Consider the following 24527-nt stretch of genomic DNA (forward strand, 5'->3'; position numbering starts at 1 on the left):
TATCAAAACACAACTTCAATTTTCAAATATCATTTTTAACTCGTAATAGATTGATTTTTTTTTCAAATTTCACAATTACATATTAAGTCCAAACGCTCACTAAAATACATAACAAATTTCAGCGTTTTCCCGAATGAAGCCCTACACAACGTGAAGCCAAAATAGTCAGAGATAATGTACACAAGATGTGAAAATAAATAAACAACTAAATACTCCAGTTTTCCACTTTTAATTATCATGTTGCGCTTTTCGAAAGTCAATTTGACTAATTTTTAAAGTTAAATTAGATTACATTAATTTAATATTTTAAACAAAAAATTTATATATTCAAAAACTATACAAAAAATAGGGAAAATATATAAAACCCCCCCTGAACTTGGCAGCATAACTTACTTTAGTACTTTAACTTTACAGGTAATTATTTACTCCCCTAATCTTATTGCAAGTGAATTTAAAAGCACCTTACATATACAATACCAGTTTCATACTCATGGGTGAAGTGCACGCGCGCCACCTAAGTGACACCTCGATGCCACATCAATGACATGTCAGATAATTGAAAAAATATATTTTTTCTTTATTTTTACTTTCCCAGATCTTTAAAAAAAAATTATTTTCACTCTTCACCACACCCTCTTCATTATTTCATTTGGATCAGTTTCTTAACATCCAAAATTTCACATTGATTGATTCATTTTATTTTTCATTGCTTTGTAATTATTCACTATTACTTCCATCAATACTTATATCAATCACCGTATTTTTTTTTCCCAACTAGGTGAAACTATCAACTTATATCAACAATGACGATTTTAAATTTATGCAAAATCGAACTGCTATTTTTTTAGATTTGCTGTTACTTTTTTTGTTTCACTTCTTAATGCATATTCAGGTATAGAATAAGTAAGTTTAAAGTTAGATGAATAATTATTTTTTAAGAAAAATCGAATCTCAAAAGTAAAGAATAAAGAAAATTATGTGGGTCTTGAATGTGATTTTCTATTTTTGTTTAGCGAAAAAATGTATAGAATGTAGAGTTTGATGAAGGAGAAGAGGATGGGTTGGGGTTGGGGTAGGATGCGGTGGGAGTTTGAGGAAGAAGAGACAAGTAGGGGAGGTGGGGTTTTGAGAAAGGGGTGGAGGGGTTTGAAGAAGAAGAAGAATGAGGTAGGTGGGGTTTTTTTTTTTTCTTCATTATATATATATAATGCTAGTGGGACCATTATTTTTCTAAAAAAAAAAAGATTTACGCGCCTTCAACTTTTTTGTTTTTCTTTTTTTGCCACGTCATCTGTTAAGGTGGTATTAAATTCACATAAAATGAAATTAGGGGGTAAATAAACACCCGTGTAGTTTAAGTGCTAAAATAAGTTATGCTGCCAAGTTCAGGGAGGTTTTTATGTATTCTCCAAAAAGTACAATACATTCTAATTTTTTGCATATCAATAAAAAAATATAATATTAGTCAAAATTATTATCGTTTGAATCTAAAAAAAAAAATAATTAAAAATGGACGGAAATAGGATTATATGATATCATCCATGAGTCAATTTTCCTCCAAAGTCTAAACCAAAAATAGGAAAAATAATTATTGCTTTTGTTTTTGTTATTTATTACCATCAATAAATTAAAGTTCTCTTGAAAAAAATTCCACAGATAGGGCTTGTACTTTGTTTGCATTTTGCTTTCTTCAATTCAACTGAATTTTCACCTCCCAAATTGCAATAAGGGAGGAGTATGAGTATGGGAGGCGGAGATGCTAGTGTTCCGGCGGGAGACGGCGGCGATTCAAACAAGGTGAGTAACACCGGCGCCGGTGCCGGCGGAGGTGTTACAATCAACATCCGATGTTCTAGCGGCTCGAAATTCTCTGTGCAGGTCAGCCTCGATTCTACCGTCGGATCGTTCAAGTCTATTCTTGCACAACAAGCCAACATTCCTGCTGAACAACAGAGATTGATCTATAAAGGCCGGATCTTAAAGGACGAGCAAACACTAGAAAGCTACGGTATGTTAATTATAGGCTTTTTTATTTTTTTTATTTTATGGCAGAGCTGATAAATTGCTGGTGCGTGATTAATATATTTGGAGATTTTATTTGAGTTTAATTGTTTTCAGTTATAATTCAGAGTTGAAATTATGATGACAGAATTAGTACAGCTCAATAGAAAGAAGTAATTAAAATGGAAGTGCAGAGAATAGAACTAATTAGAAGCAAACTCAATCTAAGAACATTACCATTAATTTGATCCACAAAGATACCTCGTACTTGCGTGTAAGAAGATAGCTCAGCTATGATGATGAAGAGCACATGAATAGAGAAGAGGATATGAATTGAGATAGATAGATAGATACAGAGACGAAATTTCCAAAATGTTTCCCGCCTCTGCACAGTAATTTCACTGTGTTTATATGAGGGGTGTGGTCTAATCCCTTGACGATGGTTCCCATGTGACCCTATTTAGCTTGATCTGCTCATCTGGATCATGATAATACTTCCAACTTGAAATTGGCCTTTTCCTAAAAGTCACGTATATTTTACATGTAAATTTTCATTCTCATTTATATGATCATGTATGGATCCATTAGTTCCCAACGGTAGAAACTAGGATATTGGAACCTAGAGGACAAGATGATGCAATAATCAACCCTTCTTCCATGTTCCCCTTTTGCATACTTGTTCATACCCAAGGACTTTTGGGACCTCATGGTTAAGCTCTAGAAGATGTAATTGACGCTTACTAGATCAATTGCGTTGTGTTTTTCTGCAGTTAAATTGTCCTTTATAATTCAATTCCATAGTGTGAATTTGCTATCGCTAAGTGTCCAACAGTTGGATGGGCATGCATGTTAGCCACATTATGTAACACTGCATCAGATGCATTTCCGATTGAGATAACTGGAGAATTAAGGTTGTGAAGCCACATAGAAAGTGATGAGCGAAGAAACCCACACGAAAGACATCATTGTCTACGCACATAGGAAATACGCTAGTCTCATCAGTAAATTACCCGTTCTGCTAATTGTCCTAAAATAGTCCTGTTGTACCAATATTGCCAGCTTTCTTCGTTGAATTTTTTAGTGTGTGTACCATGTACTGTTTTGTGATATAATACAAAGTTACCTATTTAAAAATAAAAATAAAAATTAGTGTGTAATTCATATACCATTTTTTGCAAGTTCTCACATGAAAAATCTATGACAACAGAAATAAACCCGTCACTTTGAGAGTCTGCATATAAGGACAAACTTTCTAATCGAAGGATTCTGGCTAAAACTTGGTACAAATTTTGACCGCCAACATAAACAACCATAGGTGTGATTCAAGGAAGCGGGTGCTCATTCTTTATACCTTCCGCATCATATACCTTTATGTTTGGTTCTCTCCCAGATTGTCATATTGTGCAGCTCCAATATAGTTCTCATTTCCGTAATCTGGAGTTTGCATTTATGATACCTAAGACATACCCAAGGCTTCCTTTCATCTTCATCTGGAGGTCCCTTCAGAGAGCCTGAATGAGGAGCACCCTGGGGGGATGTGCTAATAGAGAATGTGAATTCTGTAATCAGCACAGAAAATCAGAAACTGCCTATTAGCTTCTTAGTTAGCAACTTATCATAAAAACCGTTCACTTCTTCCCACATGCTGTGTAGCAAGGCATTACAAGTGTAAATGGTTGGGTGTACTTTCCTCTTCTGGAATATCATGAATCTCCTTGGAATCCGAAGTCCTTAGCCTTCTTGTCTGTCTGTCAGTCTCATCATCCTTATGCACAATTCTTCCTAAACCTCTAATGCCAAAACTCTTGATTTTGCCTTTTCCGTTTGCTAAATAAGATGTTTGTGTCTGGAGTTGTTCCAGCATGCTTTTCAGTACTATCACCATAGTCTTTAGGAAGATCTACAACTTCTACTTTGATCTCAACCATGTCTGGTCCACCTTGGCCACGAGAGATAAAACCATTACTACTTTCATTTCCTGCTGCAATAGTAGTGTTGTCAGACATATCTAAATGGATTGAAGCAATATAGTTCTCTGCCACATGCATGTTTACATCAGCCCAAGCAGTTAAACCTTGTGAAAGTTCAGCACCAGTAGACACATTTTCATGAACTAGGCTATCATTGCACTATTTTCCAATATTTGTAGTGTACTAGGATTATGAATGGATTGAGAATATAGCTGGGAGGTAGAAGGTTTAATGACCACTTTGCTCCTTTTAAGGTAAGCCTCAAATGCCTTTTCCTGCAACCTTGCCTGCTAAATTGTTTGGTCAAAGTGGTAGGCCTAATTACCTTGATAGACATCTTAATTTCTTCTTGTAGTCCATCTGTGAAACTTGAAAGAAAGTAGGCATTATTGACGTGTTGTACTGCGGATCAGTCAGCTGTACCCCAATGCCTTCAAACTTCTCAAGGTACACTTCAGCAGATCCCTTTTGAGCCAGCCTGATCAACTTTTCTTCAAGGTATCTATTGTGTGTGGTGGATGATGCTCTTCCCTACTTTAAACTTCATTTCTAAGCCTGTCATTTTAGACTAAGTTGCTCGGACTCGGTGCGGGTATCCAACATGGTTGTGAATCCGAGGGTCGGATTCGGCGAAATTTTAATTTTAAGATTCGGGGTACAAATCTAGGTGCTGGGATTTGGCTAAAAGAATTCCAAAATTATAAAGTAGAGTTATTAAGATCTTCTAGGTCGTCTTCCCCAAGTCCTTCTTTCATGCTCTCTGGTTCTTCCCCTCAAAAAAGAAAAAGAAAGTCATTCAAGCAAGACCTTCCACCAACTCTCCTTACAGATCATTGCTAATGTCTTCCAGAAGTTATATTACAACCGCTTGAATTCTTAGTTTCTCTTCGTTTGGCCTGAAACATGAAGCAACAAATATTGACCAAGAGGAAAAGCTAAAAAGGACTATAATATTGAAGGTATGCCATTTCATTTTATCTTTGATTTTGAGAAATCAAAATCTCAACCCCCCCTCCCCACCCAAAAAAAATAAATTGTCCCTGGACTCTAGTCAAAGTATCCGACCCATCTCACGTCGGCAGGGATGGGGCAACAAAAATGGAGAGTCCACACAACTTAGATTTTAGACAGATCGAGAATGTAGAGGATTTTAACATAAGGTCTTAGTTGCAGTTGGCATAGGACTATTTATTTTACAAAAAAGATCGAGAAATGTAGTGAATTTCCCTGCAAAGCCTCAATCTTTGATTCTATTCCTCTGCAATCTTGTCCAATTTATCTCACATATCTACCTGCGAACTGGTCAATCTATCTGGCCTACCCTGTGCTTGTTTAAGAGCCTTTTCCCAATTATTCAGTCTCAAATCGTAACTGTAAACCATATTTTCTCAGCCATTTCCACTTCCCACTGGTTGTAGAGTCGATGCTTTGATACCATGTGAAATGCAATTGGGGCTCAATTTTCTGGGATTTTCATTGATGAAAGTATAACTTCAAACTACAAAGAGACTAGAAAGGGTAGTTCAAGTGGAAAGCTACCTCCACCTCCAACCTTGAGGTTGAGGGGTTGGGGTCGGTCAGGAAGGGAGCGAAGTGAAGAAGACCACTATTGACTCCGAAGGAGAGGGGTTGAGGTTGGTAGATGTAGGTTACCGTATTTAAAATAACAACAAAGAGAACTACCCAATACAAGGTAATTGAACTGAAAAAGAAATAAACAGTAATGAATTTGAACTTTGAACAACCAGATAAAGCTTTCAAATCTGCAGAACGAAAGGAAAGAAGTGAGAAGAGGAGAAAGGAATTTAGAAGAACGGTGTGAAGGATCCGGAATTCTACTATGCCTCTCTCTCTGCTTTAGCTAGATTGTTATATTGACTACCCTTAAATCTCCACCATTCAAATTTATTAAGCCGGAGGTATTCCTGACCGTCCACGTCTCCCATTGTTTTATTTGAAATTTCCCGGTTTGCTTAGTTGGTCTTCGTATCGAACCCTTTTGAGACCATTACATATGGATATATAAATTTCTTCTGATAGAGGATTGTTAGCATGCAATTTCAATTTGGTTATTGAACGAAACCGGCAAATGGAGGTGTGAAATGAATATTGAAGATTAAGTTGACGGAGTGTTATCAAAGGTGCTCGCCTTAGCTCCTTAGGCGAGAGGTGAGGGGTCGGTGTGCCACCTTTCGTTGCGAGGCGAGAGATATGAAAAAGGCGAGCAGAGGTGCTGAGACTTTTTCTAAAAAAGAAAGAGACCACAGCTTTTAATATTTTTAATGTAATTTTATAGTTTTTTTCCACTTACCACTTTTGAGTCAATTACGCGACTGTGTTCAACTTAGTTCTCCATCTTTGTCTTCAGACTTCAGCTGTGTGCAAAGGTACACTTCTTCTCATTTCTTCTTTCTCCTTTGTTTCTGCCAACTGGGTTCTGGCAGATTCTTTTCTTCTTTCTTCTTCTTTTACTTTCTCCTCTGTTTCCAGCTCTTTCATTTTCTTTTTTCTTCTTGCCTTCTTCTTCCCTCTTTTTTCTATTTTCTGCTAATGTCCAGTTTTTTCCTTTTCATTTGCTAGTCCATTTATTTTTATTTTCTACCCAATTGAGTTTAGTTGAATACTGATTAATACATTTTTTTTTTTTGATGAATTAAATGTTCCATTGAAGGCATCAAGATGATGCAAATTAGTTACAAAAGTAGAAGCAAAAACAGTAAGATGTTATTGCTATTGAGATTTAATGTATAATTAATACATTAATTTTTTGCCTATAAATAGTAAGATGTTATTGCTATTTAGATTTTGGTTATTTGTATATGCAATTAAATATTTTAACTTTTTGGTATTAATTGGCGCCTCACTTCTAAAAGGCGAGCGCCTTGCCTCTTGCCTGAGTGAGGAATGCCGTTGTCATCTTACGTCTTCCAAAACACCTAATGACTGTCTCCCCAACTAGCTTCAAAATAGATGTGTAGTAGTAGTTGTTGGTTCTGTATTGAATTTTTGTGTTAGGGTATTACATTTAATATTTCTTTATTATTATGCTCGTAATGGGAATTGCTATTGCTGTTAAATGTATGGAAGTGGCAAAGATGAAGGCAGTGAGTTCTATTGGCTTCAAAAAAAATTGATTTTTTTTTGAGAAGGTAACATTCATGTATTATATTCCAAAAAATCAAACCAGGTTTACTAATTACAAATAAAGGAGAGTATCAGGAAGATCTTCAATCCTAAATAACAAAATTACAAGGTGCCAAAAGCATTATTACTGATTCTAGATCTTCCATATACTCCTGTTTACACCAAAAATGAAATAAAACCAAGCAATTCATCTTCATCTTCTGGATGTTGTTACTTTTGTTCTGGAAGCATCTGAGGTTCCTCTCTTTCCACACAGACCACCAGATACAGGTGGGAATGATCTTCCATCTTTCTTTATGACCAGACATGTAGGCAAAGCTACTCCATATCTTCAGGGCCTGGACAATATTTCTTGGCATCACCCAAAGTAGGCCCTTCAAATTGACGAAATCGCTCCACAAAATATTAGTGATCCTACCGTGAAGAAAGAGGTGGTTGACTGTTTCTGCCTCTTTTCCACACAGGAAATACCTAAGACTCAGTTGGATACCCCTTTTCATGAGGTTTTCCTGAGTCGAAACAGCCTGCTTTGCTGGTAGCCAAGTGAAGCAGGACACTTTGAAAGGTATTTTAACTTTCCAGATAAGTTTTCATGGCCAGCCAGTAACCTGATAGGTGAAAGGGTTGAACTTTTTGTAAGCTTCTTCACACTGAAATTTCCTTGGCAGTTATGATTCCAAATCAATCCATCTTGGGAGGTAGAGGTTCCTTTGAATTGCTCAAGGATTCTAAAGAACTCTACTAGTCTTTGGATCTCCCAATCATTTAGGGGCCTTCTAGATTTCAGATTCCATCCCCGATTTGACCAAACTTCTGCCACGGTGTCCCTTTGTTGGCTTCGATATATGTAGCAAGTGTACAGTCTGCTAATATCCTTTTAGTATCTACTTCTAAGCAACACGAGTGTTTCTTGATAAAAAGAACATGGGCATTTGGTTTACTTGATAACATGTTAACAAGGCAGTGAAAGTGAGGTGCTGCCTGGGAGGAGTGGATTAGTGATTTGTTCAATGTGCAAGAACGCCACATGAGCTGTTTGCCAAATAATCGAGGGGTAGTCCTAGTTTCGAAAAATGATTGTTTGGAAGATTTAGGTTGATGTTGGGATTGTTCACATGATAATGCCAAACATGCTGACCCGGGAGATGGAGTAGTATCTTCTTTGTTCTTGGCTTGGTTGTTAGTGCCATCCATTTAGAAACTGACTAGTAGAATGTGTACACTGCTGTTAGCCTCAAGTGTCTGGCATATTGAAGGGATAACTGAGGAGTTCTGAAGTAATTGCTTTGACTTGTGGGAAGCTATTGTTAAACTATACTGTACTAGTAGACCATTTAAAACTAAAAAGCTTGTTAAATGGGATGTCGCATGAATTGACAAGTATATGTAAACCTAAGAGACATGAGGTCTTTTCTGTTGCTTTACAATGTTCACTCTATCATAGTGTTTGACTTTGTACTAGTTTTAATTGAAAAGTTACATTAGTATTTAGTATATAGTGGAAAGATGTGAAGCGAGCTGGGTGAAAAGTGGGGCTTGTATGACTTTTGTTGAATGTAATATGTGATTCCACTTTCCTTGGGACACTAAGTTGTATTGATGTAATATCTTTTTTTTCTTTTTTGAGTGTGGAAGGTGTAAAAGTGGGGCTTGTGCGACTCTTTGTTGGATGTATTGTGTGGTTCCACCCTCCTTGCGACCCACAGTTTTGCATGGAAGGAATATCTTCTTTTCCCTGTGATTAATTTCTACTTCTGCATTATTTGTTACATGAAGATACTCTATGCCTGTCAAGTTGTTCACAATCAGTTAATTATCACTTCAAAATGTTCAAGATTGAGTTTAGAAGTGGTACACCATTAGCACTCAGTGCCAAACTTCAGTTATATCTGCTTTTGCATCTGCATGTAACATTTTATCAAGCTGTCAGTGATAATCATAGTGATCTAGCTTATTTTAACTTTGTGCTTGATAGGTCTGGAGGCAGATCACACAGTTCATTTAGTTCGAGGTTCTACCCCAGCTCCCTCTGCAAACCCTGCAAGTGCAACCAATGTTGGAGGTCCAAATACTGCTCAGAATGCACCAAGAAATGCTGCTTCTGATGCAGGCGGACCATTTCCAGGATCAGGCCTTGGAGCTTCAATGTTTCCTGGTCTTGGAAGTGGTGGTGGCGGTGGTTTGTTTGGAGCTGGTCTTCCCAATTTTGAGCAGGTCCAGCAGCAGTTGACTCAAAACCCTGACATGATGAGAGATATGATGAATATGCCTCTTGTTCAGAATTTAATGAATAACCCTGAAACCATCCGCAACTTGATCATGAACAATCCCCAAATGCGAGAGATCATGGATCGTAATCCGGAGCTTGCTCACGTACTCAATGATCCTGCTACTCTTCGACAGACAATGGAGGCTGCACGAAACCCTGAACTTATGCGTGAGATGATGCGCAATACAGACAGGGCCATGAGCAATATTGAATCTTCTCCGGAGGGATTTAACATGCTGAGGCGTATGTATGAAAATGTCCAGGAGCCATTCCTAAATGCATCAACATTGTCTGGAGATACGCGAAATGATGCGGGGTCTAACCCGTTTGCAGCTCTTTTGGGAGCACAAGGTGGACAAGGCAGACAGCAGTCTAATAATCCTCCAACTACTGGTTCTGAGACTACTGATAATCTGCCTGCCCCAAATACTAATCCACTTCCGAATCCTTGGGCATCTGCAGGCAGTTAGTTCTTATCATCTCTTATTCTTTAATCATTTTGACTAGCTAGAGTAAAACTGTTTACCTTTTTTTATTAAATGGTAATAATTGTATTCATAAAGCAGCACAAAGGTAGTGCTGGGATTTTTGTACAAGTGGGAAAAGAGCCAAAAGCATAGCCCTCTTCTAAACTTTAGAGGGACTGCATGAATTCTTGTTAAGTTTCTGCCTCATTTGCATTTTCCTTTTTACACCAAAAGGTTAAGTTACATGATACAAATCTATACTTAATCATGTGCACTGATTTTTGTTTCTCCTAAAAACATCTTGAAAGAGTTAACTGTTTACTTTTTTTGGTTTTCTTTTATTCTATATTTTTTAGTTTAACTGTTTACTTAATCTCTTGTTTTGATTTCTATTGAACTTGGGATGCTCCTGCAATTAATAGCTACCTTATTTTTTCTCTTGTATTTCTTGAGATATTTTTGTACATCATTCTGCTAAGGTTGGGCATGAAGTTCAACTTGTGCAATTTGTGTTTACAACTTGAATTTAATGGTCATCAAGCACTATGAATTTCTTATCAAAATTTGTTTGCTGCCTTTGTTTACTGTAAAACAATAAAAGATTGGTTGTCTTCCCTTTTAATTTTTCGTCCACTAAAATATTTTGAAGTTTCTTGTGAGCTTCTTAATGTTGATTTGAGGTATTTTAATCCTTCATGTTGTAGACATAATTATGGTGTACTCTTAGGATCCTTGGGTAATCATTTTGTCATGCCTTATTTTTGAACTATATTTCTCACAGAGCCATGCTGCTGGATAAGTATGAATTATATGATTATGTTTTTACTTATACATTGACTTTTTCAGCTGGAGCTGCCCAAGCCAATACCACTGCTAGGTCAAATACTGCTGGGGATACCAGGGCTGCACCACTTGGCCTAGGTGGGCTTGGTTCCCCAGGTTTGGAGCAAATGCTAGGCGGCATGCCTGATTCCACTTCGCTAAATCAAATGATGCAGAACCCTGCCATCTCACAGATGATGCAGTCTCTCCTTTCAAATCCTCAGTACATGAACCAGGTATTTATTTATTTGTCTGATTGAAAATTTGCATGCAGTCGTTTAGTTTTGCTGTATTTCTGTTTCCTTTGACTCTCTTTGTCTACTGACAGTAAGTTTCTCATTTAACCTGGTGATTAGGTTTTAGGGATGAATCCACAGCTTAGAAGCATGCTTGATTCCAATCCACAGCTCAGAGAAATGATGCAAAATCCTGAATTTATTCGTCAATTGACATCGCCTGAGACAGTGCAGGTAAAGAATACTTGCCACACTTAGAAGGTCTTTCTTGCTTAAAATATGCATCTGGTGCATGAGATGTAGCAACTAAATGGCATGGGTGATCTCATTCAGTTTTGCTTGGTAACAGTACAACTTTTGTGACTTTTATCATTAATAACACTTGAGAGGAGTGCATCCACGTGCAAGATAAACCTAATAGGGAGTGTGAAATGACCCAAAGAGACCGTAAACCAAATACAAGTGAACAGCGGATGCCTACACAGTACTAAGAAAAAAAACAGATTCTCGTCTACTCTTTTTCATTACTATCTTTCACAATGACATTACACCAATATGTGAATCCGTAGTTCTGGGGTAGTTGATCCTGATAACTCCACTTGGAACTCCGAAGAAAAAGAAAAAAGGAGGTGTTAAACTGCTATTGTTGGAATGTTGGGTAAGAGAAGCTGCTTTATGTGGGGTGCAAAAAGAGGTTGTTAATGTTTGTATGAGACTGAGATTTTGTTATAGTGTTCCTTTATAATCCATCTGCCTTCTTGTGACTTGTACATCTTTTCTTTCTTTTTAGCAACTTATGACTTTCCAGCAAGGGCTTGCATCTCAACTTGGGCGTCAGCAAACAAACCAGTAAGCTGGTTCTTAGTTTCTTGGCTGGAAAAATGTTTCATGATTAATCTTATACGGGTTGCTTATTTGCTTGAATTATCAAACTCTTGCCTTTTTCACAAATAAGCTTGCCGAAGAAAATAATTTTCCTTTCATAATTTTCATTTTTACTTGCCAAAAGATGGAGAAATCCTATCTAGTTGAGACGAACTTGTTACTGTGTTGACAAAGTTTCTTTTACTACTTGCAGACTGCCGGGCCAAAATGCTGGTGGAGCAGGTAAACTTCCTATTCTTCAAACTTGATATTCTTTATCACCTCAATCAAGTCATTCTGAATTAGTGAGCATGATAGCTGCTATTATTGTGTTATTAATGTTGTTTTGGGGAATATAATTTTTCTGGAACATTTTTGTTTTCAAAGTTTGCTCTTATCTTGGTACAATAGGGTCCACTGGGAAATCCACACCTTCAACTTCCAAATTCTCCTGAACATTATTCCTATTGTAAATAGACACTTAATTTGTCAAGTTCTTATCTACAATGCGGAGACATTATGTATATTAGTTTATTTGGCTTATGGAGTTTGGGTTTCAAACTGGATTCTTGACTGTGAAACCCTTATTCAGGTTGTTAAAGAGACGGCTATTCATTGTCAGTGATACAATCGATATAGGGAACTAGTGAATCTAATAACCATATAAAATTTTGGGTTGAAGGGCAAAGTTGATGCAATTTCTGTTTATGAAATTATGTTTTAGCTAACTCACATCATGTGGTGGTTTGAATAATTGCAGCACTTGACAACTCGGGAATGGAAATGCTTATGAACATGTTTGGTGGACTTGGGACTGGCGGCTTGGGTGTCCCTAACAGATCTAATGGTTACTTTTATCTCTTGCTTTCTCTCTTCAGTTTTTCTTTCTCTTTCCCTCCGACTTAACGATTTTTCAATTTCACTCTTGATCTCTGTTGCAGTGCCCCCAGAGGAATTATACGCTACTCAGCTAACACAGTTACAAGAAATGGGTTTCTTTGACACTCAAGAAAATATCCGGGCACTGACTGCCTCCGGTGGCAATGTTCATGCTGCAGTAGAGCGACTTCTTGGAAATCTTGGACAATAGTGTTAGTCTTCTCTTCTATAAGACAACACAACTGATGGGGTCTGATGAAATTGATTGATTTCGAACACAAGGAGCGTCAGCGTCCTTGTTTGAAATAAATATTCGAAAGTTCAATTTTTAAACTCACGTCTCGTCTTTTGTCCCCCTATTCTGTTTTCACTTGGACTAAAGTAAACTGATGGAAGATTTAGTTCTTGAGTTGTCTGTACATACAATGTTAAAATCGGTCCCATAAATAGTTCGAACTCCCGTTTCTTCTGGTATCTCTTTTACAATGTATGGGCCGCAAGAGATTTTCTGGACGTTAAGTTAATTTTCAGTTGTCATATATCTCAAACTCACTGAAGTTATTATTCAAAAGCTTGGATAATGTGTTTCAGTGTTTGTATGAATGTTATTCAATTATTTAGTTGAAGAGTCTTTAGTAGTCTTTATTTAGTTGAAATGAAATGTATGGTGGTCAGTGGTCGCTTGAATGTTTCATCACCAAGGATGAGTTTGACTTAAAAAGTACTAGCATATAGTGTATTATTTGAAAATGTCTTTTTACTTTTAAAACAAAATACAAGTTTGTTTACTATTATGAGGGTTAGTTCATTCTATGAGCACCTTTAACAAATTACAATGAAGTAAAGCCATGCAATACACCACTAAAGGATGTGGTGCAGTAGATGAAGCTCCTTTAGTCTTAATTAGAGGGCTTGATTTCGAGCCCCAAGTATTGGTAGGGTGCTCATTCCCCCTATGTGGCATAGATTCAAATTAGTCAGGTTCCATTACGGATATCGAACACTGAATCTATGTACTATTGTTCAAGTAGGAAAAGGAACATGTTGAGGTATTTGATAGGTAGGGTATGAAAAAGTAGGTTCAAATGTATTTTCGGCCATTATATCTAAAATAATAATAACCACCATGTTTTCCAGTAGCTAAATCAGTCTATGAATACCTTTGATAAATTACAATAACCATGCAATACAGAGGAGAGGTGACATATACAATACAAAATTGCAGTTGAAAAAATGAAATGCCATAAAATGGTGAACAATATTAACTTGATCTTGTACTAAATGAGAAAAGAATGAAATTTATACATACATAGGTAAAGGCCAATTTCTATTTGTCATTTTCCAGATCCTGACCTGAATCCTTGGGCGTTTGTCTGACGAGGTGATTGTCGACTTCTTGGAGATTGTTTGTGACGATGAGATGAAGAATGCTCGGATTTGGTTTTCGATTCTTTTGGATTCTCCTTGATGGCTTCGATCTGTTCCAACACGTTCATTACTTCTTTCATTGAAGGTCGATTCTTTGGGTCTCCCTCTAGACATTTTTGAGTAATCTGAGCAGCAAGTGTTGCTGCTTTTGAAGAATATTGGCCTTCCATTCGAGCATCCATAATGGACTTCAGCTTCCTTTTGTTAGACAGCATCGGTTTCACCCAGTCCACCAATTTCTCTTCTCCGTTTGGTCTTTTCGTGTCGAGTGCTCGTAAACCAGTCAGCAACTCAAGCACGACGACTCCAAATCCGTACACGTCACTTTTTACATATAGATGACCTGTTAACATGAAAACAATCCCCCATTAACATATATATTCTCCCTCGGTTTCATTTTATATGGTAGTGTACTCGATTTCTGTTACTAGTTGTTGTTTCTTGTACTTTGACTATCGTATTATTTTGTTGTACTACTGTTCTGCTACTATTTGTTATTTCTTATACTTCTTTTACTAGACTGTTTTGGACTGTTTTTTCTTGAGTCGAGGGTCTATCAGAAACAACCTCTCTATCTCTTAGGTAGAGGTAAGGTCTGGGTACACTCTACGTACTCTCCTCAGACCCCACTTAATTGTTGGAACAAATAAAAAAGGAAAGAGCATCGGAACAAAATGAGTAATACTGCAAATTCAATTTACGATTCGATAAGGTCTGCATACACACTACCTTCCCACGGCTCCACTTGTGGAATTACACTAAGTATCGTTGTTGTAGTTGTATGTAAAATTTGAACATTTCTGGGAGATCTCGGAATATGTTCAACGGGTTTATTCACGAATCACTAATGAAAAAATGGAAAAAAAAACGGAAGGCAATAAACAACAGAGAAGCTATTGTGCTAATTTGTTGACATATAGGAACAATCAGTTGTTAGGATATCTTTAGATTTATGGTCCTGAACTGAAAGTAGACGACGAATCTAACAAACAACGGAACTTCATCAACTAACTAATCCATAAAGCACTACGATCATTGCTCCGATTACACCCCAAAGCAACGTTCGATCAAGGCCAGAGCTAACCATTCAACTTAGTACCATAATTCAGAACCATTTTGGCTTAAATAGCTTGAGATTTTAGATCAGACACATATAATAAAGGCTCAAGAAAGTGCTCACCAGTTTCAACATATTCTGGAGCAGCATAACCATATGTTCCCATAACGCGAGTAGTTACGTGTGAGTTACTACCGGAAGGCCCCAGTTTAGCTAAGCCAAAATCTGATATTTTTGCATTGTAATTCTACAAAGCAAAAGGTAAGCAGGAAGTTTCAACGAATGGCCAAATAATGATGCATAATAAAGTTAAAGAGAAACAAATGAAAAAGAAACATTTCACGGAAAATTGTCAAAAACATGAAACTAGAAGCAGAGATGATATTCATGATATACATCAGTACTTGTAAAAGGCAGCCTGGTGCACTAAAGCTTCCGTTATGCACAGGTTCGAGGAAGGGCCAGACCACAACGGTCTATTGTACGCAGCCTTACCCTGCATTCCTGCAAGAGGCTGTTTCCACGGCTTGAACCCGTGACCTCATGTTCACACATGGCAACAACTTTACCGGTTACTTCTACATCAGTACTTATAAATGTTCAAATGCATGAGTAACACAATAGGGAACTCACTAACCAAATAAAATGACAAGGAAGCAGACCTTACCCCATCAAGCAGTATGTTTGAGGCTTTGAAGTCTCTGTAAATGACTTTCTTTTCTGAAGTATGTAAGAACGCTAAGCCCCGTGCTGCTCCTATGGCAATTTTGAGCCGCAAGTCCCAAGAAAGTGGTTCAATAGCAGCACTCCCTACAAAGCAGACAAGCTGAAGGTCAGCACACCATATAATTATTCGTGCTTTGGTCTTATTGAGTTTCTAACACCAACTTCTTACTTCTGAATAGATGGTTTTCCAAACTCCCCTTGGGCATAAATTCGTAAACGAGTAACAGTTCCTTGTCCTCATGACAATATCCCAGTAGTTTAACAAGGTTAGGATGCGAAAGCCTTCCTAAAAAGTTCACTTCTGACTGCATTTTTAAGCGATACGGATTATGAGCATTATATAAAGACTCTAACTGGAAAGCATAGATCACAATTACTGGCAACATAAAGATTGCAAAAACAAAAAAAAGATGGAAAATATCACATGGATATTCCTACAACAAATCATAACTATACAAACTGAAATTTTCGGGGAAAAAATGGTAGCAGCAAAGAGCATAGCAGACAAAGCAAAACATGATCTAGCTTGAAATTTGGAATCACTTTTGTAAAACAGATTGTTTTTTTGTTTCTGAAGCTGGACGCGAAGAGCCTGTAAGATAGAGAAGTTGTTTCCGATAGACCCTCAGCTCGAGAAAGCAAATACAAGAAAGATAAATTTGCTCAAATTTAAAGAGCAATCAGTTGTCTGTGAACTAGCAAATCCAACATTTAAGTTTCTAACTTGACAATATGCAAATTAAGCAACCGAAATCCAATCAGTATCGATTCTAGAAGAAAATTCGTATAATGTATTACATATATGTACAAAACCATTCACTTAGACTATACACATCTTACTATTTTCTTAGTTATTTCAATTGCATCAAGCAAGTATAGTAGGCATCCTGGTTTCTTTGATGGCCTTGCCTAACCAACAACCAGTAGCGGAGCCAGAATTTTCACGGAAGGGGTTCAAAATATGAAGAAGTAAACACACTAAGAAGCCAAATGGGGTTCAACATCTACTAGTGTAATTTTCCGCTAAAGGAGGGTCAAATGAACCCCCTCGCCCTACCTGGTCTTGCCCCCTGTCAACAACTACTCAAGACCATTACTCACTCACTCTACAAACCGTTAGCTCAACAGTTGTGCATTTTAAAGCACTTTCAGTAAAAGGGAAAAGGCCAAAGTATTGGCTGCTGTCGAAATTAGAGTAATTGTTTTATCATTGTATCAAAAATCTCAACTGTATACCTGCCACTCTTCAAATCCTTGAGTGCTCTCAGAGTTCAACTTCTTGATGGCAACAATCATTCCAGTGCCAGCTTTAGTCGGAGCAAGCGTCTTCTCATCAACCCATCCTTTATACACGGTCCCAAAACCGCCAATCCCCAAAACTGAGTCAGGCTTGAAATTCTTCGTGCACAACTTCAAATCAGAAAAACTATAAATCTTCAAATTTGGAATCGGCAATATCTCTCCGTTCAAACATGTATCTTCACTTGCAGCTGCTGAGAAATTACTACATCCAATACTGCCACTTGTGGCCGAATAGCCAACGCCATTGCTGTAGCTCTTTGATGTATCTGCACAAATACTAACTATCATGTAAATCTATAATTCGAATCTTCTCACTCTCAGCTAAACATAAAATCCATAATTACGAGAATTAAGACATCCAACAAACTCATTCACCAGATAAAAGTTGGTTACTAGTTCTGTTCATCACATTCTTCCTTCTTATTCTGTTCCTGACATGTTCTCATAGCCATACAAATGTGATATATATTTAAGAATAAGACAACTAGTTCTAAGTTTGTTATGCGCCAAAAATGTATATACATATACACTATATGTTGAGTCCATCTGGCTCCATTATGTGTTTATTTTAATGTTCCTTAGTGAAAATCTTGACTCCATCATTGAACACCAGCCACCGCCATATACAAAAACAAGAAAAAAGGGGAAATTCCAAAGTACTCGGAATAGAAACTAAGCACTAACAGAACTAAGACGTCCAACAAATTCGTTCACGAGTATAAGATTCAAGAATTAGTTACTAGCTCTGTTCATTACATTCTTTCCTTCTTAGTAGTTAGTATGTTCCATAAAAAAAGATTCCACCTTTCTATATTGATGAACTTTAAACTTCTCATTTTACCATTAACAACATGCTCTCGTAACCGCATAAACACGATATATTAAAGACAACAAGTTCTAACTTTGTTATATGCCAAAAATCTGTTCTTTTAACTCTGTCCACAATCAAACACACCACCAGTAACACCAACCTTCGCCTGCTGTCCAAAAAAAGGGGGATTGTTGCTAGTAAGATTCGAACACATGAACACTTACGGCTTTTTCCAGGCATCTAAAATCACTGGGCTACAACACCTTGTTATGTTCAGAGTGTCCAAAATATGTTATTTAAGTATTTCGTGTATCATTTTACTTATATATACGGTATTATTTTCTGACGACTATAGGGTAGCTACGCCCTTGCTCTTGCTTATTCGTATGCTTACTTCTTTATAATCTGACTCCGCTCAGTAAAAATCCTGACTCTTTCATCCAACATCGCCTGTGGCGGCACCAAGTAGGTGACGAAAAATTACGCTATTTATACACGGTTAAAATTTCCTCTCTTTTTTAGCAACTATGTAATTCCAACTTTCCATACAGACATATATAACACCACAACATTTAAAAATATTTCAGTACATTTAACATATCTTTAATTTAACGCCTACAAGATTCAAAAGTATTCTTTAACTTCCTTAAACTCCATATCAAATCAAAGCATGACAAATAGATGCATAATTTGTGCATAAAAAGCAAGAAGAAACAAAAAAGTACCTGGAGTAGATGGTCTAGCTGAGAAGCTAGGGTAAGTACTACTAGATTTAGAGTTAGAAAGCTTAGCTCCAAAACAATTCCCCATCAAAAATTCTACACTTTAAATTTTCCCTTTCACTTCAATATTAGTAGTAACATAATTCAATTGAAGAACGTGTGTAAATGTTTGAAGGAACAAAGAAAAAGGATGGAAATAGAAAGCAAGAAAAAAAGGATATTAATATTATCAATCAATGAAAGCGAAAAGGGTGACTATTTCTTGGTGGAATTTTCCAAGAATTGATAGGTACTATAACAAGACATATTGTTTGGCCAAGTTTTTCTTTTTTGTTTTCCCACTTCGTGTTTGGTATCTGTTTTGAAGTTTAATTATTTTATATCCATACTTAAATTTAAAACATAAAAATTTTAACTATTCCACTACAATTTATATTGATATATTGTTTAGTGAGTTACGTAAGCCAAAGATGATCGGATACACACCTTTCGTCGAATTTCTGACTACTGATAAGTTGGCTCCTCCTTTTCCAGTATGCGCCAAAAATATATTTTATGTTTTTCAGATTCGATTTTTAAAAAAGTTTCTTCACGTTCAAAAATTGATTATGTAAATAAGAATTATTTATAATTTGTTATCTACTTTAATAAATTGTAAAATCTTATGTTGGTTTCAAGTGATGTTGATGTGCATGACTAAAAAATATATTATATATTACATGATTAATTTATTTATATAAAACACTTGAGAACGTATAAAAAATAATTCAACATTTAAAAAAAATATCTAATAGTATAAATATTTTGTCTATATTTAAAGACTCAATTAAAATATATCATAATTTACATGTCTAAATGTTTACAATCTGCTGTTGAATTACATGATACATTTAGCATGTGCTCAAAATTCAAAATTACATAAAATTAACAAAAGTCAATATTAATCAAATGTGAATATATATATAGTATAATCTAGTAGACTAATTTGCCCATTGAGGTTTAATTGATTGACACATGGCAAGGAGTAGACCACAAAATTAGTTGTCTATATTAGCAATCTGCGTAATTATAAGACATTTCATTTCATTGAGGATAATAAAAAATAGATTTTAAGTTAAATCATTATAAAAAAAAAAAAAAAGAGAGAGATATTGTTAAACAAACTAAAAATGAAAGTATGTAACAGAAATTTATATAATGAAAATAAAAATTTATGGTTTATTTTATTTTTACTTTTCATCAATTTCTAATTTTCGATTATATTCAAATTCGATCACGTAAGTATATTATTAATTATTTCAAAACTTAAATTCTTAATTTTATTCATCTCATCACAATTACTCCCAGATTATTCATATAATATCCCTTTGAAAACTTTACTAGACATATGTAGAGAGAGAGAAAACAGGATACTGCAAACTGCAAGTTGAACAAAAGATATTTTTTTAAAATTTCAACAAAAGTTAGCAAAAATAATATTTATATAGCACTGAAAATAAAAGGGATGAAACTAGTGCGTGTGCCATTAATAATATAAAATACAATATTTTATAAAAGAAAATAATGAAAAAAGTACATTTCTTTGTTTATTTATTTATTTGTTTATATTTAAAAAATATTAAAATCAATAGTTCATCGGACTTTGCTTTATTCTCTCTTTATATAAGTTTCTAGAAGTAAAGTTATAAATCTAAATATATAATTTGAACTAAAGTTATTAAATTATGTCGAGTGATTAGAAATGAACAGATATTTACCACCACCATTTGTAAGGTCAATTGTCACATATGCAAACTATATTAATTCTTTTTTTTCTTCTTCTTTTTGTTCCAATAATTATGTACTATATATGTACATTCATCATTAATTAATTATTAATATGGATGACTGACTAGGTTTATATTTCTTGACTTAATCACTAAGGATTGGACCCCTTTTTTTCATTAACTTATTTTTTTTCAAAATAAATAAAATAAATTAATATAGGTGTGGAATGTGGATTTTTTTATTAAAAAAAAGCATGTATCTTTCGACGTCATTCAGTGTATATTCAATTAGGGGAAAAAAAGTGAAGAGTCAATTATTTCAACATTTGGCTAGTGTGTAAATGATTTACTTTTGCTAGCATGATATGTGTTGATATCTATTTCGGATCTTGATTAATTCAAATTTGTATTGAGAAATTATTTTTGAGATAAAATATTTATTATTAAAAGTAATTATATATTTCATATTATTAGGATTTTGAATTTGAAATTTTTGTATTAAAAATTTATCGAAAACAGACTGTCTCTATCTTATAAAGAAAATATTCATCGTTACCAAGCAATTCCCAAAAAAGTGAGGTAAAGTAAATAATGTCAAACCACCCAACCTTTTTTCTTGTCACTATCTATTAATAGGTTGGTACTCTTTAATTTCTTTTGTTAGTTTATGAAGAAAAACAACAATATTGACTACATTATAAAATTATTAAACTGCAAAAAAAATTGACTAATGTTCTTGGACAACATTATCACCTAATATGAATCATTCTTAATGGCCATTTTTTCATTTTCTAATACTCCTTTCATTTTAATGTAAATATTTTTTTTATAAATTTAATTAAAAAATTTATTACAATATTTTACGTGACATGTTTAAGATCTATAGATTTCCAAAGAATATTTTAACAGTACAAACATCTTTAAATACTCCTTATTTAAAATAAGATATTCAAATTAAAAAAATAGAAGTACTAATTACTTTTTTAAACCAGATTAATCACCTAGTTGCATTGAAGATCACTGACCAAGGAATAAAACGCATTCATAAAATGCGATTTATGAATAAAATTTGAATTTTTCAAAGATATACAGTCCAAATATAAAATTTATGTCACGTATTCTAATATACAATATTATATCTATTTAAGTCCATATTATTTGTTAGATTACATATAAATTCTCTTGATATGATATTTTTTTTTGTTTCATACCAAACATACCTTTTTAAGTACGAAAAGGGGTCAAAAATGCTCTCAATGGATAATTTGGTTCAAAAAATGTTTTTTATTGTTCCTTAATGGGTCACAATGCCCTTTTCCTATTTTGTCCCAAATAGCTTCATTTCTGATCCTCTCTCCTAGTAAAAACACACCTCCATTTTAACATCCTAATTTCTACTACTCTCATCTTCTGGATGTGTGAGTTTTCGATCGTTCAACACTCTACCCCTTACAATATATTTCGTTTGACCATCATTTTGTAAAAAACCTTTAAGATTTGATGACACATACATATCACATAATTAGACACGAAAATCAAGCTTTCATCTATTTGTTCTGCTTCAATACGATGTGGAACATAAATATTATGATAACAAAAATATTATAACTATTACTCAATTGACCTTGGTTTTCAAAAGAAAAGTAATTTGCTTTTCTCTTTTTTCTTTTTCAGATTGAAAATTATGATAACAGAAATATTATAACTATTACTCAATTGACTAACCTTTGTTGGTCGTCCATAAGTTGTGAACATAGGACTACATGACTTTGAGCCATAGAATTGAGGAACTCAAGTTATAATAAACTTTTGTTTAATGGCAGATTTTGTAGTTGACATTTGAATTTTGAAAATTTGATCGTAAAATTTACTTGCATATTTGAATTATTTCTTCCTTAGATAAAAAGTTTAAAATTTTATAAATTGAAGACTCCTCTTCTCATATCAGTACACACAATAGCATTCACAAGGTAGTCATTAAAGAATTTTATTTATGGGGAGATTATTCTCCCAATAGAGTTTATATTTTATTTTTATTTTTAGTTTAGACCAAACCATATTAATAATATAATTTTAGTATGTTTTTATTTATTATCTAATTTATCACCAATATGATTTATAATTATAAATTTGTGCATGACGCCCTGATTCTTTCAAATCCAACAAAACCACTGTCATTTTTCTTGTCAGTATTTATTTGTGTAAGTTGGTACACTTTATTTTATTTTGTTAGTTTATGAAGAAAAACAACAATATTGACTACATTATAAAATTATTAAACTGCAAAAAAAAATTGACTAATGTTCTAGGATGATATTATCACCTAATATGATTTTTTCTGTATGCCCATTTTGCATTTTTTTTTAATACTCCTTCCATTTCAATGCAAGTATCTTGCTTTTTCTCGTTAGTATAATTCAAAAAAATAAATATTTTTTATATATATTTAATAATTTATTAAATTTCAATATTCTACCTTACATGATATAAAGATTCAAAGGGCATAATTTTAGCACTATACACGTCTATAAATATTCCTTATTTTCATCTATCTTAACTTCGATGTATATGGATAGATTATTTAGTACATATTATTGGTGAAAGATATTCCATAGAATTAGTAAGCGAAAGTTGATCGCCTAGTGATAGATATGCTTAATAAGAAAGAGTTTGGAGAAAAATAGCAGTTTTAGCTAGTGTTTGGCCGTAGATTTTTTTTAAAGTAAAATGCATTACAAACATAATTTCAAATTTTGAAAAATTACAATTTTAAAAACTCAATTTTTTAAAATCGTAAATTTTAACTTCAAAATTTAGGATGATTTGTTTATTATAACTTGAGTTGATTAATTCAATGGCTCAAAGTCAAGAATCCTATGTCCATAACTTATGGAGGACCAACAAAGGTTTAGTCAATTGAGTAATAATTATAGTATTTCTGTTATCAAAATTTTCAATCTTAAAAAGAAAAAGAGAAAAGTAGATTACTTTTTTGAAAATCAAAGGTCAGTCAATCTTTCTTCTTCTTTTTTCACATTCTTTTCCCCAAAAAATTGAAATTCTTGTGAGAAAAAAAGACTTTGCAAACAAAAAAACTAGCAAAAATTGAAAGAATTTTTTTTTTTTACAAAAAATAATAATTCATTACTTCTAACAAGATGCCATGATTAATAAACTTTGAACTTGGATGAGAGTAGTGAAAACGAGGATGTTATATAGGGCAGAGTGTTGATCGATCAAGAATTAACACATCCAGGAGATGAAAATAGTGAAAATGAGGATATTGAAACTCTATAGGAATCCATAAACTTCAAATCACGAGAACTTTCGTCAAGCTTTCTTGACAAATAGTTGAGTTATGTATAAACATATTTTATGGCAAAGTCAGATTATTGTTATATTTATAATATATAAATTCGGAATTGATATTCATAGTACAAATTTATTGTTTTTGTAGATTAAAATTATTACATACAATTGTTTATTTTTTTGTAGTCTACGCATATGGTATAAACTTTTATATCTAAAATATATCATATATTTAATGACATAAATATAATTTATAAAGGGTGTATTTGGTATGAAGAATTTTTTTTCTATATGTAATCTAGTAAAACAATACAAATTCCCCAGATATAATATTGTATAATATTATATATCGGGATACGTGACATAATATTTTACGTTGGAGTGTATATATTTGAAAATTTCAAACTGTTTATAAAACGCATTTTCTGAATGCGTTTTATTTCTGATTAGTGATTTTCAATGCATTTCCTTATTGTCCCTCTTAATAGCATTTATAGAATTACGCAATAGGATATATTCTTTCTCTATTAATATAAAAACTTCACTTTATTATATCTGGTGATTTTGTTAAGAATCAAATTGATTCTGTTTTCAGCAGAGAAAATCACTACTTGTTAATAACTATAAGGTTTGTGTATATACTGTCCTTTTTTAATCTTATTTTATGGGACTATACTGAATATATAGTTATTGCAATAAAGCAAAGTTGAAGAATGTAAAAAAAGGAAGAATTGAAGCCATAGTGTGGTGTTTT

At 34.1% G+C, this 24527-nt stretch overlaps 3 protein-coding genes across 3 annotated transcripts in view; 2 read left to right on the forward strand and 1 right to left on the reverse strand.

Moving 5' to 3' along the window:
* Window positions 1-24527, forward strand: part of LOC125830205 (HMG1/2-like protein) — a 185001-nt gene that overhangs the window by 146662 nt on the left and 13812 nt on the right. The gene's annotated exons all lie outside the window — the stretch shown is intronic.
* On the forward strand, window positions 1634-13255 carry LOC125830190 (ubiquitin domain-containing protein DSK2b-like). The gene is made up of 8 exons (XM_049509387.1): window positions 1634-2008; window positions 9091-9849; window positions 10698-10909; window positions 11030-11143; window positions 11700-11758; window positions 11988-12016; window positions 12534-12620; window positions 12715-13255. Exons 1-8 carry the CDS (start codon window positions 1738-1740, stop codon window positions 12861-12863), a joined length of 1680 nt encoding a protein of 559 aa, XP_049365344.1. The 5' UTR covers window positions 1634-1737; the 3' UTR covers window positions 12864-13255.
* Window positions 13843-18999, reverse strand: LOC125830194 (probable serine/threonine-protein kinase PIX13). The gene is made up of 6 exons (XM_049509391.1): window positions 18702-18999; window positions 17100-17431; window positions 16033-16168; window positions 15805-15947; window positions 15261-15384; window positions 13843-14423 (listed from the first exon to the last, which is right to left on the reverse strand). The coding sequence occupies exons 1-6, from the start codon at window positions 18784-18786 to the stop codon at window positions 13987-13989; spliced, it is 1257 nt and encodes a 418-aa protein (XP_049365348.1). The 5' UTR covers window positions 18787-18999; the 3' UTR covers window positions 13843-13986.

This window comes from Solanum verrucosum, unplaced genomic scaffold (assembly GCF_900185275.1).
Source record: "Solanum verrucosum unplaced genomic scaffold, falcon-dt-bn FXZP01000072.1, whole genome shotgun sequence".
NCBI lineage: Eukaryota > Viridiplantae > Streptophyta > Magnoliopsida > Solanales > Solanaceae > Solanum > Solanum verrucosum.

What these genes read in the sequence shown, in the direction of transcription:
- LOC125830190 (XM_049509387.1), top strand. Translation starts at nt 1,738, where the DNA reads ATGAGTATGGGAGGCGGAGATGCTAGTGTTCCGGCGGGAGACGGCGGC. An exon ending in ATCCTCAGTACATGAACCAG is followed by an intron (nt 10,910 to 11,029) that starts GTATTTATTTAT and finishes CCTGGTGATTAG; the next exon opens with GTTTTAGGGATGAATCCACA. An exon ending in GGGCGTCAGCAAACAAACCA is followed by an intron (nt 11,759 to 11,987) that starts GTAAGCTGGTTC and finishes TACTACTTGCAG; the next exon opens with ACTGCCGGGCCAAAATGCTG.
- LOC125830194 (XM_049509391.1), bottom strand. Translation starts at nt 18,786, where the DNA reads ATGGGGAATTGTTTTGGAGCTAAGCTTTCTAACTCTAAATCTAGTAGT. An exon ending in GGAAAACCATCTATTCAGAA is followed by an intron (nt 15,948 to 16,032) that starts GTAAGAAGTTGG and finishes TCTGCTTTGTAG; the next exon opens with GGAGTGCTGCTATTGAACCA. An exon ending in CAAACATACTGCTTGATGGG is followed by an intron (nt 15,385 to 15,804) that starts GTAAGGTCTGCT and finishes TTTGCTTTGTAG; the next exon opens with AATTACAATGCAAAAATATC.